Source organism: Ochlerotatus camptorhynchus, unplaced genomic scaffold (assembly GCF_037179485.1).
Source record: "Ochlerotatus camptorhynchus isolate MF236.1 unplaced genomic scaffold, CSIRO-AGI_Acam_v1.1 ptg000330l, whole genome shotgun sequence".
Taxonomy (NCBI): Eukaryota; Metazoa; Arthropoda; class Insecta; order Diptera; family Culicidae; genus Ochlerotatus; species Ochlerotatus camptorhynchus.
The window spans coordinates 12,767,691-12,782,097 of NW_027040818.1; the positions used below are offsets into that span (position 1 = coordinate 12,767,691).

Below are 14,407 nucleotides of genomic sequence, written 5' to 3' on the forward strand. Positions count from 1 at the left end.
AAAAGCTGGGGCGCTGTCGATGGTACGAAAGCAAACACCTCCAAACATTGTCCGAGTGATCATCGAAGGCGAATTCATCGATGTCAGTTACGATGAGGAACGAATCATGAAACTGAATCTCGGTTGGCTGATCAACAAAGTGGTGAAGTGCTATGGAATCAAACATGGTAAACGACCACTGATAAAACTACTACGGCCAGATGGTGGCCTTTGTATGGACACCGATCCCCTTACGACCTTCTGTGCGACTCGGATTCCATAATCAATTCGTACCTCATAGACACAGACAAACAGACGTATCGCTTGGAAGAAAATTCTTCAACAAATATCGTCAAGCGTATTTTGCATGCACACTAGTACCATAGAGGTAACTCTAAGACTAGAAGGTCCCGAAATAACGTGCTCAACTTTTTGGCTCAGCTCTGGTACTCTCTTCGCTCCCAAGCTAATTGCTTCACCCCTCGAAAATCCACTAACCCCTCATTTTATCTGTCAAACTTTCATAGCGAATCAAAACAAACATTGTGTAGGAGTAGAATTTCGACTACAATGGGGTACGTTAAACGTTTGCTTGGGACCAATAGGCTAGTCAAGTAGTGAGCCAATTTAAAATCGTTAGTTTCGTATTGATTGTTGCTAGCACCTTCTATCATGCACATTCCGATGCAGTGTAGCAACCGAAGCATCCCTCGTTCATGCAATTATTTCACTAGTTGCTTTTCCCTCGTTCTGTCAACGTGTCAGCTGTGTTGAATAAAAACAAAACAGATGGAATTCAGTGATGTCGTCATAGAATTGATTGCATTTTGCAGAAATACGGATCCGTAGGAGATATTCACAGAAGCTCAGTCCTTTTTAGGGGACTTGTTTTGATTGTAAAGTGTATGTTTTTTTTTTGCTGGAAACCAGTTTTTGAACGTGGTAATGCATCACTAATGAATGCCGTTTCTACCACCGCTCATCACTTTAATGTGTACACAATATGTATCAATCACTGTTATTCATGGTGTATTTAACACCAGTTACTAAAAGTGGATGCAATATTTGTTTTTAATTAGTTCGTTTATTTACTAGGCTCAGTCGTGTGTGACACTTTGCGGAGCCAAAATCAGTAATGTTTGAATTTACATTTTAAATAGCAGTAGTTCTAGGTTAGTATTGGGTACCAATTACTCGTGGCGGGCTCAAGGTTAATGGGTAACAATTTCGATTGGAAGGAGCTAGGTAGTTTCCGAAGCCTACTTCAGAACTCTCGGACGGTTGACCAAATGCTGGTTGGGCATATAGCACAGAAACAGAAGGGTAATAAGACTGGGACACAATGGCTGGAAATTGTTTGGAAAGGAGGGGATGGTCACATCAAACTCTAATATCATACAAACAAAGGAATTCGTAGATCGTCTACATGTAGGGAAGATCACGGGTTCCCAATTCATCTCTTATTTCACGGAAGGGTTGTCTACCTCGGGCCACTAGGGTATCCAACAGTCGTACTCTGGAGGCGTCATTACCCGGGCAATACCAAACTGCGTGATCGATGTCATCATAACCGGTTATGCACCTACATATATTGCTGTCAACGTGGTTTATTCTGTAGAGATGTGTGTCTAGCGAGTAGTGGTTGGACATAAGTCTTGACTGGATGCAATATTACACTTATTAAAATGATTTGTTTACAAATTCTGTGTTAATCGTAAAGCGTAATATTGCGCAACAAGCGGAATGACCAATCAATAATATTCAACAACATTTTTTTTCTGTATTTGTCAGATTAGTATGCGGTACAGTAATGGCCCGATTTTGTCAGCCCCTCCGCGCATCAGACTTTTATCATTGAATAATTTCTTAAAATCGTAATTCCAAATCATTCCCATGTATCTTCAAGATGGGTGTTTAAGGTATACTTTGGTGCCATAAGACCACTGAAAAAGCGCATGGGTTTCGTAGAATATAAGAAAAGACTTTCAAAAAGGGGGCTGACAAAATGGGGTCATTACTGCATATTTCCAGTGGAATGCCATGGTCCCCTTATCATTCTCAAGAGCTGACATCTACTAAATTGACCTGAGAAAAACTGGCATCACTGGTAAGTTTGAAATGTTGTGGCATGCTTAACGCTTCAGTGGCGCCACCATGACAAGTGCAATAACATTCCTAACTAAAATCTTATTTGCGAAGAATGTGAGTGTTATGTCTGTTTGTCTGTGTCATAGAGTTCGAAAAGCTGCGTTCGGATCAGTTCTACAAGGTTTATTGCAAACATCGCGATGCTTACCGAACTGCTCCAATCGTTAGAAAACATCGGTCACTTTACATTTCGCCGGGACTTCTTCTCTGTCAAGCCTATATATCTAGATAGAGCTGGAATTAGGGCGTAACAGCTTTTGTAAACAATGACTTATTTCGATGATTTCTAGAAAAGTAAGGGTCGCAAACGCAAATCAACAGCACAATCGGGTAGAGGAAGACTTCCCCTACCGACGGTTATGTTAGTTTGCGTGGGTGTGTCTTGAGTTCCTAGAAATCGTCGAAAGAAGTCATTGTTTGCAAAGGCTGTTACGCCCTAATTCCAGCTCTATCTAGATATATTTTATTTCAAGCGCTGGGTTACCAGGGTTGTGTCTGAAAGCTAAACCTATCCTTCAACCAACTCACCCATGTCAACTTTCAGGAGCCCAACAACTGGCCAATCAACATCTTACAATTCCAGTTAACCTCCTTCGGCTGTGATTTCAGTTCCGTCACGAATCTCCCCGCCCCAAATCGATTTACCAACGTCTTCAACGCCTTCACTTCCTCCCTCAGGGTCTTGCTCTCCCCACTAACCAACTCACTAATCACATTCATCTTTTCAATCAGCTTCCGGAACGATGCCACCCCCTTCCCAACTTCGATCAAACTGTTCTGAAACACCAAAGCCTTCCGCAGCCAGATCCTTGAACAGTTCGATCGTCTTGAGTGGTGGTTCTCCGATCTCGCAGTCTTCCGGTGGCGACTCCAGCACCACCCGGAAGAATTCCAGTATCACCCACAGATTACAGTTTGTTCTTGGCAACGGTCATTGCCTTGATGACCTCGCTTATCCCGCAAGCATGCTGCGTTGACTTTTGACCGGCTAATGTTTTGAAAATATGTGCGCTGTGAGGAATCCATGGCAGATCTTCGCCGGAAATTCACGGTTGAAGTTATGAAACCAAAAATTGGATTGTGTCAACAACAATTATTAACATTTTGACATAACGACTGTTCCAGAAAGTATAAGCACACCTTATTTTAACGGTCACTTTGAATATAATGAAATATTTCAACATGTTTTGGCTGCGTCCTTTTGTTTGCTCATTTCTGAATGACATAGCATCAAAAAAGTGCTCAGTTTTGTGTTTCCTGTCAAAATGCGTGGTCTTACTCCGGAACAACGAAAAAGTATCGTGCACAAATGGTGCACTGTGAGCGGACTCTCCTTGAGAAAATTGGCCAAGGAAGAGGATGTAAGCGTCGGAGCGGTACGAACTGCGATTAAAAAATATAGAGACTAGTGTACGTTTGAAGATGCGCCGAAGAGTGGCCGGAAATCCGGTCCTGTAAGTCCGGATATCGATAAAAAGATCAGGGATGCCTACAAACGAAAACCAGCGACTTCCGTTCGGGATGTTGCGATAAAACTATGGACCTCGTCGAGTAACGTCATGCGTGCCAAAGAAAGACTTGGGCTAAAAACATACCGGAAGCAGAAAAAACCCAAAAGGAACCCAAAACAGGCCGCGTCCGTGAAACCACGGGCCCGCAAACTCTACGATTCGCTATTGTGTCGTAATTCTGGGTGTATAATAATGGACGACGAAACGTACGTGAAACTAGATTACAAAACCCTTCCCAGACCACAATTCTATACTGTAAGCGAAGGCAAGGACATCCCCGAAACGGAGAAGGCATTTTTTACCGAAAAATTCGGTAAGAAGGTTATGGTTTGGCAGGCAATATGCGAGTGTGGTAAAACATCTAGTCCGTACATCACAACGGAGACGATGAACACTCAGAAATACGTTAAGGAATGTCTCCAGAAGCGATTGTTGCCGATGGTCAGGCAGCACGAAGGTCAAGTAGTATTTTGGCCTGATTTGGCGTCATGTCATTACGCAAAGGACACTTTAGAATGGTACAAAAGTCAAAATGTATGTTTCGTGCCGAAAGACATGAATCCACCGAAATGGCCGGAGGCACGGCCAATCGAGACTTTTTGGGCTTTAACCAAAGCAAAGCTTCGAAAATTAATAAAACCAGCGGACGACATTCAAAAATTCAAAAAAGATTGGCCAAAAGTGGTCAAAATGGTGGGAAGTACCACTGTGCAGAAGCTAATGGGTCATGTTCGAGGAAAAGTTAGGAGTCTTGGCTATGATTAAATATGTTAATTAAACGAGAGTAAAATATTATTTGAAATACAAATACAAATGTGATTTGCCAAATAAAATTATTAAAACTTAAAAAAACATGACTTTTTTGTTATTTTGAAAGTGTGCTTATACTTCCTGGAACAGTCTATATGCACAGTGCAGGCGCAGATATAGTACAGTGTTGCCAATAACTTTAAATAACATGAAAATTTCTTACCATGGGTGCCAATGAAAGTGCCCAGGTGTGCCCATCTGTATTTTTGGCACACTGTGCGGAGTGACCAACCCCTTGACCCATAATGAACAAAAATCGCAATCAGACTGTCAATTCTTGAAATTTAGGTTATATTAACTTATCTGAAGTCTCAGAATCTCAATTGTTGTTCCAAGTTAGATTTAGATTTGGAATCTTGCACAGGATTTCTTTGGGATTTGTTCAAGAATTTATTTAAAATAATCTAAGAAATCCATCTTGGGATTCCGAGTCTCTAAGGTACTGCCCACATAATTTTCTTCAAAACACTCTTGAAATTATCCAATGAAAACTCTTGAAATTCGATCTGCGATTCATTTTGAATTTCTAATAATTGTAGCATAATTACCTTAAAATTCACTTTAGGATTCTTCTGATTCTTATGGAATTTTCTTCAGAATTTTCTTAATATTCCTACAAAACTTCGATGAAATTATTCCTTAAATTACGTTTAAAATCTGTTTAGGAACTCCTCATAGCCTAGTCAGTAAAGGCAGGGTATTACCAAGCCGGAGGCGGTGGGTTTGATTCCCGGTTCGATCGAGGGTATCTTTTGGGTTGAACATTTTCTCGATTTCTCTGGGCATAATAGAGTATCATTGTGCTTGCCACATAATATACAAATTCATGCATTGGTATTGGCATCGAAAGCTCTCAATTAATAACTGTGCAATAATATGCATTAAGCAATAAGCTTGAAATGCGAAGAAGAAGAAGAAGAAGAAAAACTCCTCAAAATATGCTTCAAGATTCCCCTACTAGTTTCCATGAAATTCTCATACAGGAATCGCACTAGAATACTCCATGGAATACCTTTCAGGTTCTCCTAAGAATTCCCTTGGAAACCTCCTCAGCATTCCTTTGGAATACAACTTAAATAAATTCTCCAGAAATTATTTCCAGAACTCTCATGGAATTTTCTACAGAATTATTTTAACATTCTTATTCCCGCTGATGTTCCGTAGGTTAGGAATTGTGAACCCCTGTCCGATTTCTTTTAGCAACTTACAACACACGTTGAATTGGTTGTAATGTAGCTTTAGCTGTAAGTTTTATTTCTGTTAGTTAGTGTAAGTATAATTTAATAGCTTATGGTGTATTACTTACAATAATCACTTCAGTTTAGATGTAAGTTTTTGCTAGCTGTAAGATTAAATTTAGTTTTTAAGGAAGAATTTAGGAAGAATAAATCAATCGTAGATAAACGGAAATTTCACCTTTCAACAAAGGACTTTATCTCTGGCAACCGCAACTACTAATAATCATGCAAGTCATTATGATCTTGCCCTTCTTTATCTGCTGCTTCTCCTTCCGTACTGTCGTTTTGACAGCTGACTGCGGTCGTCATTGGAGCGTCACCTGAAGTGTTGCCAGTATCAACATCCTCCCCCCCTCAACCGTCCGCTTCGATGATAATCATCCAGTAAAAGGTTGGTGAATCGGTGTTTCCTATGAAGTATAATAGGGAACTTTGCGGTTTCGGTTACGTTTGGAGCGGCTGCGATACGCCCATCCATTCTCAGGATCCCGAATTCATCCAGCATGGGTGACAGCCTATAGAGGCTGCTTGATTTTTCGAGCTGTATTTGTTGTCCTGCTGACCTCTGTTGATTGCGCGTAAGTATTGCCATTTTATCCGGAAAGGCCTGCCATTGCGTCAAGCCAATCAGCGTCCGTTGTCCCTTTTGCAGTTCTTCCGAATCCAAGTGACCAGCGATCGACGCTTCATTTTCAGTCTTGCGCCTCCGGTTGTCGAAGCAGCGATGTATGTATGCATCTGACCTAATCAGCCGAGGCAGACGAGAGAATCGCTCCAAATCAAAGACCATATCGGATACGGAAACGTAGTGGTGCACAAGACACGGCCACAACTCTGCTTCGGTGGACAGCATTACGGTCTTCTGACGAGGCCACTCTGACTCTGGTTGTTTCAGGAACTCCGGTCCCTTAAACCAGACACCAACTACTTCTTGACAGGGACCCTTTCCCCACTTGGTTGCCATATCTGCTGGGTTGATTTATGATGGCACCCACTGCCATTCGTGAGCGTCGGATGCCGTCAGCAACTCTCCAACTCGACACGCCACCCTTAGCAGCACACTTGTCACTGAACAATTGTGGTTACTTGTATGTTACTTATTTCAGTATCAATCAAGTTGCAGCAACTTATTTTGATGGATGTGTGCTGCTTGGGACAAACTGCTTGTATCTCCGGTGATCAGCACGCAACCAATCCAGAACGGTTGATGAATCACTCCAGAGAAACCGCTGTTGGATCTTCACGGTGTGGCTCTCTTCGACGAACTGCATCAACCGGACTCCCAACACCGCAGCTTGTAGCTCCAATCGAGGTATAGACAACGGTTTTAGTGGGGCCACCTTTGTCTTCGCCGCAACCAGGTTACATTCAACAACTCCGTCCGGATTCATGATTCGGAAGTACGCTACAGCTGCGTAAGCTGCCTCACTGGCGTCAACGAAAATGTGCAGCTGGAGGTTCTGATAATGCTGGATGGTCGCGTTCTCGAAGTAACACCGGGGAATACGGATCTCGCCGATAGTCCGGAACAGGCTTGTCCACATCATCCAACGTTCGAATGCTGCGTCGTTGATTTTCTCATCCCATTGGGTTCCACTTCGCCAAACATCTTGCAGAAGAATTTTCCCGTGAACGTGGAATACGCTCCACATACCCAGTGGATCGAAAAAACCCATCAAGTACTTCAACACTTGTCTTTTCGTCGGTCGTTCTCCCTCATCAATCAACTTTTGAATAGGTTCTTGCACCGCTGTGGACAAACACAGTTCGTCCTCTTTGGTCAGCCACAGCATCCCAAGTACACGTTCGAACTCCTTCCTGTCTGGACCGATGTTCTTGTCGATAGGCGGCTTCGTTTCACCGAGACGGCGCAGTACTTCTTCGCTGTTAGACAACCAGTTTCTCAACTGGAATCCTCCATTTTCATGAATCATCCGCATCTCTTCAGAAACGCGAATCGCTTCTTCTACGCTGCCGTAACTCTCCAGCGAGTCGTCCACGTAGTGGTTCTTAACGATTCCTTCGACTGCACGGGGGTACTGTAATTTTCTTCACTATTCTTAGCCAGAATTTCTTGGCATTCAATAAGTTGTCTCCTCGTCTCTAGTGGAATCAGGCTTCGATATCCCGTTGAATTTCTTCTTAGAATTTACTTGGAATGCTCTCATAATTCGCTTGGAATTATTCTCACATTTAGTTAGTAATTATGCTTAAATAATCTTTTAAACTATCATCTCACCTTGGAATTCTATTTAGAGTTAAATTGCAGCTCTTCTCATTTGAATTCTTCTCAGAACTACCTAGGAATTCTTCTCAGAACTCCCTTGGAAATCTTCTGAGCATTTACCAGGAATCAAAAGGTCCTCAGAATAACCTTGTAAGCATTCCATAGAATTCGTTTCAAGTTCTCCTCAAAACTAAAATGGATTTTCAGGCAGAACTTTCTTAGAATACGCTTTAGAATCCGCTTTAAATTCACATTGACATTTTTCTGAAAATCTCATATTTTTTTCAAGCCCATGAACCTTGAAAATGTTCTAAGATCCATTAGATTGATATTTGTTTTCATATCTGGGATCATATAAAAAGCCAATATCAGACATTTGAATCTTCGTTCCAGAATCTTAAAAATTTCTTCTAGCTTGGATTATTTGTTTAAGGTCCAGGAATTGAACACTTTCTTCAGCTCTATACAATTAATTTTTTTTCAGAATCTGAGGAATCTGACTCGTGATTTTGAAAATTGCAATAGATCTCACAGCCTTGAAGATTCTTCAATTAATCAAATCTTAAAAAAATTGTCTAAGATCTCAATTAATTCAATTTCAATCTTTATCCCTTCTATTTGAAAAATTTATGTTTTTCAAATATTGAACTAGCAATGCTGCTCGTTAAAGTCACGAAATCAATCGGAAAGCTATGAAAAAGAGCGTAGGGCCACCGGTGGAAACTAACGATTTTAAATTGGCTCACTACTTGACTAGCCTATTGGTCCCAAGCAAATCGATTAACGTTTGTTTTTGTTTTGATTCGCTATGTAAGTTTGACAGATAAAATGAGGGGCTCGTAGATTTTCCTATGTTTCGAGGGGTGCATCGATTAGCTTGGGACCGAAGATAGTACCAGAGCTGAGCCAAAAAGTTGAGCACGTTTCTTGGGAACCTTCTGGTCTTAGAGTTACCTGTCATTTTATCCCAGGGGTGCGTTTTAGACCATCCTACTCTACTCTTAAAAATACGTTAACGAAATTAACGAACCATAACGGCAGTTCCTTAAAAAAATGATAAATAAATGTCTTTCAAACGACAATCATTGAGTCAAAACATGGACAACTACACAATCCAAATCCCGTTTTGAAAAGTGACAAATGACGGCCGAAATTCGCTAAACAGAAAACCACAGCTGTAAAGCCCACGCTTGCCGCAGCAACCGCCAGCTGTCACCTCTAATCCACATCGTAGTGTAGCAATCCACGTGCCACATGGGGGACGGAAGCCGAACCGAAACAACGAAAACCGCATAAAACTATTAAATCATCACCAACAGCGTCGTCGCCGTCGTCGTCGCAAAAGCAGAAAAATATCCGCAGACAGGAAAAAGACGAATCTAGCGCCAAAAGACAGTCCCGGTTGAGTTGCGCGATCATCGCTCCATGAAGCACCATCAGCCGGGACCGGGGACGGTGGAAGGAAACGATGGAACATGTGCGTCTTTTTCAGTGAAATTTGATATTAGGCAAAGTTTCGGTTGTGAGGAGCTTCGCTGAAATTCCAACAGATGGCAGCAATGCATGTGGCGCCTGGAGAGAGCTTAGTTTTTGCCTGCAGCGCTCTCTTGTGAGAGCTACGAGGTGCGCATGTCTCATATCGTGAGTGCGTTGGTCACTCACGCTTTTGCGCAAAGACTACTTCGATTTTCGTTTGAAAACATCCCTTCGGGCTCAAAGGAATGTGAGAGGAAAATATTTAATCGAAAAATTATTTCGGCGCCAATTTGTCGTCGCCAATGGATTGTCGTTGGTTGATGCTATCCCCCCTCCCTCTGTGATATGTATACCTAATAAACTATTCGAAGATTGAACTTGTTGTACTCGTCGGCCTGGCGTGATGGATTGACGGATCGGAAGTATTTTGGCGACGACCGACGATCGTTGCAACCACGTCGTCGTCGTCGTCGTCGTCTACTAATCCACATACCGACCAGGGCATGGTTCGAACAATAAAATCTCGCAAAGAAAACTGTTACACTTACCTTGGACCCGTTGAGTTCGGCGTCTTCGCCCTGCTGCAGTAGGTGACGGTTGCTGTAGTCTTGGTATCTTTGATAACGGTACAGTTGGTTGCTTTCGATCGATTCACATGGACGCTGGTGTTGCAGGAGATGATGATGGCTCTTCACCACCGGGACAACACATTCGAACTCCGCGGGGCGATAGGACGCAGGCGGTGAGGAGGGCTGTGTTGCTGTTATCGATGACCTCCGGCTGATGGCGGACGAGAGCTGAAGGATTTCGTCTTTGGTGGAGTACGATTCGCCAAAGTCTGTTGATCGTAGGTAGCCGTGCGAAAGATCAATAAACAAAAATACGCCCTTTTTAGAAAAGAAAACTAATCGCATGTAAACATGTATAACAGTAGAACAGGCACACTGCCGGTGGTTGGTGATCGTAGTAATCGTTTTATTCGACACAGATGGTGGTAGTCACAGCAGGCGTGGAGAACGGGAAACAACATTGGCCACAGAAACACAGGTTGCACACTAAATGATCACTGTGAAAATGCTATTTATTACCCATTCTAGTGGAATTGACGACATATGTTATTTTTAAGACACTTTCAACACCTTATTAACTGCACGGTTTCACTCACACAGACACAAAGAAACGGAAAAAGAGGAAATTTGTTGGAATGTTTACAAAAATTTCTTGCTTCCTTAGCTGCTCCACTTGCTGTCGCTAAAGTGAGCACACAACCAAACACCGGATTTATATCTTCGGTCGGTAAATTACAACATTTCGTCGCCGTAACCGACAAATTCAGGCGTAAGATTTATGAATCCGTAGGTATAGAGGAAAGTGGGGCAGTGGTGGCCACCTTAGGAAAATCATCACTAATGATAACAAATTCAGTGGAAAATTCGAATGATTTTAAGCCTAATGGTTAGTTTCAAGCCCTATTTACATCATGAATAGAAATAGAATGTTGAAGGTAAACTTTTGCATTGAATCTTATTAAATAAAAGTTGAAAATCATCGTTGTGTAATCGGAATAAAACCGTTGGCGGAAAACGAGCGCCCGGTAAAAATATTCTTTTCTTTTGAGGCTTTATGAAGGTTCAACTGTTCATTGGTTAGTTTTAGCAGAAAAGATGTAAAAGACACAATTACCACAGACAAACAGACATAACACACTGAATATTTCTCACTGTAAAACATCGTCGCTAAAACATTACCGCCATCTGTTGAGTACACTGTGGTGAGCACTACGCTGAACAGATGGCGGTAGTGTGTATACGTCAAACACAAGAGAATTGACTATGCGCGCCACAGGTGGCGGTACTACCAACTACGATACTTTTAAATTGTCCGTTAAATGCTTGTTCGATTAACAACTTTCGAGTGTTATGTCTGTTTGTCTGTGCAATTACTTTCTGTAGAATAAATTAAATTTAAAAGTACTGCCTATTTAAGGCTATATTTTTTTTCATTTTTTCACCAAAGCAGCTTCTTCAAACGTGAGTTCATATTGTGCAGTCGTGTTTATAAAAAAGAATAATACAAAAATGAACAATTTAAGAAAAAAATGTTTGGAATATCAGTGGTGCTCATATTGCCCCAAAACTAGAAAAACATCGCGTCATATAAGAAACCATATAGCTGCTGCATGACGATAAGTTATAAGAAACTACTGATAGACCTTATGTTCTGATTCAGATTTGACATTTTTGACATTTTGAGCTAGTCTAATATTTTTCGAATATTCGCACTTAAGAAAAGTAATTATTTAAACTAAAATGAAATGGATAGTTCAAGTAGGCTTCCGGCAACAGATGTTTCGTAAAATATGTTCAATACGTTGATTTTTAAGCGGATGAAATTGCCCCACTTTCCCCTATTGGTATGTATCTGAGTTGTTCGTAAACGTGCAGTTTGTTTGTTTCATGATCCGCTTGTTCTTGGAAGTGAGCCTGAAATTGGGCGGCAGTAAATTGAAATCCTATGATTCACTCACTTACCGGTACACGAAGAAAAAAATCGTCACGTTAAGATAGCAATACTCATAGTCACTTTCGAATGGGCAGATATTGTTGATTTGAGGAGACTCTATTGTTATTTCAACATAAGCTTGATACGTACACTGAAGGCTTTTTTTACACGGGTTTTTTATACACGGTTTTTTTTTCGACGATTTTCGAAATAACGCGGTTTTTTTACACGGTTTTTTATTAAATAACGTGGTTATGCAAAACATTCTAAGTGTTTTCTGAGGAATGGACTTAGCTAAAAAACAAACTTGGAAGTGTACTTCGAGTGGATTCACCGGACAACATGGGTACATACATATTTTCGGAACGGGAACGACATGCAGAGGCCGGAAATCGATGATTCATGCCATTTTGGAATCCAAGATGGCGGCTTCCGGTTTTGTGAAAAACTGTCAAATAGCTAACGATATGGATATTTTCGCGACTGGAACGACGTTTAGAGGCCGGAAATCGATGATTCACGCAATTTTTGAATCCAAAATGGTGGCTTCCGGTTTTGTGAAAAACTGTCAAATAGCCAACGATATGGATATTTTCGCGACGGGAACGACGTTTAGAGGCCGGAAATCGATGATTTATGCCATTTTGGAATTCAAGACTGGCGGTGAAGATGGTGAAAAACTGCCAATAGCCAACAATATGGATATTTTTGAAACCGAGACGACATCCAGAGGCCGGAAATCAATGATTCACGCCATTTTGGAATTCAAGATGGCAGCTTCCGATTTTGTGAAAAACTGTCAAACAGCCAACAATATGGATATTTTTGGAACCGAGACGACATACAGAGGCCGGAAATCGATGATTCATGCCAGTTTGGAATCCAAGATGGCGGCTTCCGGTTTTGTGAAAAACTGTCAAATAGTCAACAATATGGATATTTTCGGAACGGGAACGACGTGTAGAGCCCGGAAATCGATGATTCATGCCATTTTGGAATTCAAGATGGCGGCTTCCGGTTTTGTGAAAAACTGTCAAATAACCAACGATATGGATATTTTCGGAACGGGAACGACGCGTAGAGGCCGAAAATCGAAGATTCATGCCATTTGGAATTCAAGACTGGCGGTAAAGATGGTGAAAAACTGTCAAATAGCCAACAATAGGATATTTTTGGAACCGAGACGACATACAGAGGCCGGAAATCGATGATTCATCCCAGTTTGGAATCCAAGATGGCGGCTTCCGGTTTTGTGAAAAACTGTCAAATAGCCAACGATATGGATATTTTCGGAACGAAAACGACGTGTAGAGGCCATAAATTGATGATTCACGCAATTTTTGAATCCAAAATGGTGGCTTCCGGTTTGTGAATGTTTCAAAAAAATGCTATGCAACAAATTATAATTAATTTTTATTTTCAATAATCTGTAATTAATCTTCTTACATTTACAAGAACTTCATAAATTCAATGTTGAACAACATGTGATACCAGTGACTTGGTTGTGGAATGCATGTAGCACTAGAGGTTGTACAGGTACAAGTGGTAATGGCCTGCCAAGATTTGCTCAGCCGAGCTCGGTAGAAAAAAAACTAAGTGTGTGGATAGTACTTAACATAACAGGAACTGGGGTTGAAGTTGTCGCTGACCGAATAGTAAAAGTCATGAAACACAGTGAACGAAGAATCCTTGTCACTGAAATCGATGTTTAGCCAATAAGACATCATGGACACTGCCACTAACAGTGCGCGGTATGTACTGAAGTAGACCATTTAAATTAAACTTCAATTTAAATTCCACTGTTTGACATGGTCAAAAAAAATTAAAGGGTTGTGTACTAGACCCGACCGCAGTATGACGTAGAACCACACATTTTTGACTATTAAAATTTTCAAGTATTTCAATGTTTCGGTTATGGTTGACTCAACACAATTTACACATTTTTCTTGACAAATATCCATGTGAAATTCCACATGATTTTCATTTGACCACACATAAACAGAATCCACTCAGAAGTACACACAAAGATGAATACTAAGATGAAACTGTCGGAAGAAAAACTTTCTATTTTAGTGTCCTCTTTCACGGTCCCTTTCATCCAATGAATACCCCCCGTATTCAAGGTAATTTTGTGGTTTTGCTGCCCCTTTGGTAGAGATGAAATTTTGCGCTCATTTTTATCAAAACAAACACACCAAAATCAGAGATGTTCATTTTTTTATTTACTCGAATAACAACTAATCGATTATTTTTTGTTCGCTGTGCTGCCATTTTTCAACCAATAAGAGTGCAGCACATGTTTGAAACGATCGGTGGTGATGATCCTATGGAGATGTTAATGCTTATATCGGCACGATATAACCGATTACATATATTTTACTTTTCGGTTAGTTAATCGATTTATCAATTATTCGAATGAAAATCGGCCATCCCTTGATAAATGTGAAACGTCATTTCAAAAAATATAAAAGGTTGTTGATGAGTGGGGTGGGGGGGGTAAAGAGAGGGTGTTGGAG

The 14,407-nt window shown here is 41.1% G+C and overlaps 1 protein-coding gene across 6 annotated transcripts in view; it reads right to left on the reverse strand.

Moving 5' to 3' along the window:
- Obsc (Obscurin) overlaps positions 1–14,407 on the reverse strand; it is a 222,500-nt gene that overhangs the window by 185,025 nt on the left and 23,068 nt on the right. For all 6 annotated transcript variants that reach the window (XM_065230324.1, XM_065230322.1, XM_065230325.1 and 3 more), the window contains exon 2: positions 9,938–10,227. In XM_065230324.1, the coding sequence (XP_065086396.1) occupies positions 9,938–10,227 (290 nt within the window). The remainder of the gene's footprint in view (positions 1–9,937; positions 10,228–14,407) is intronic.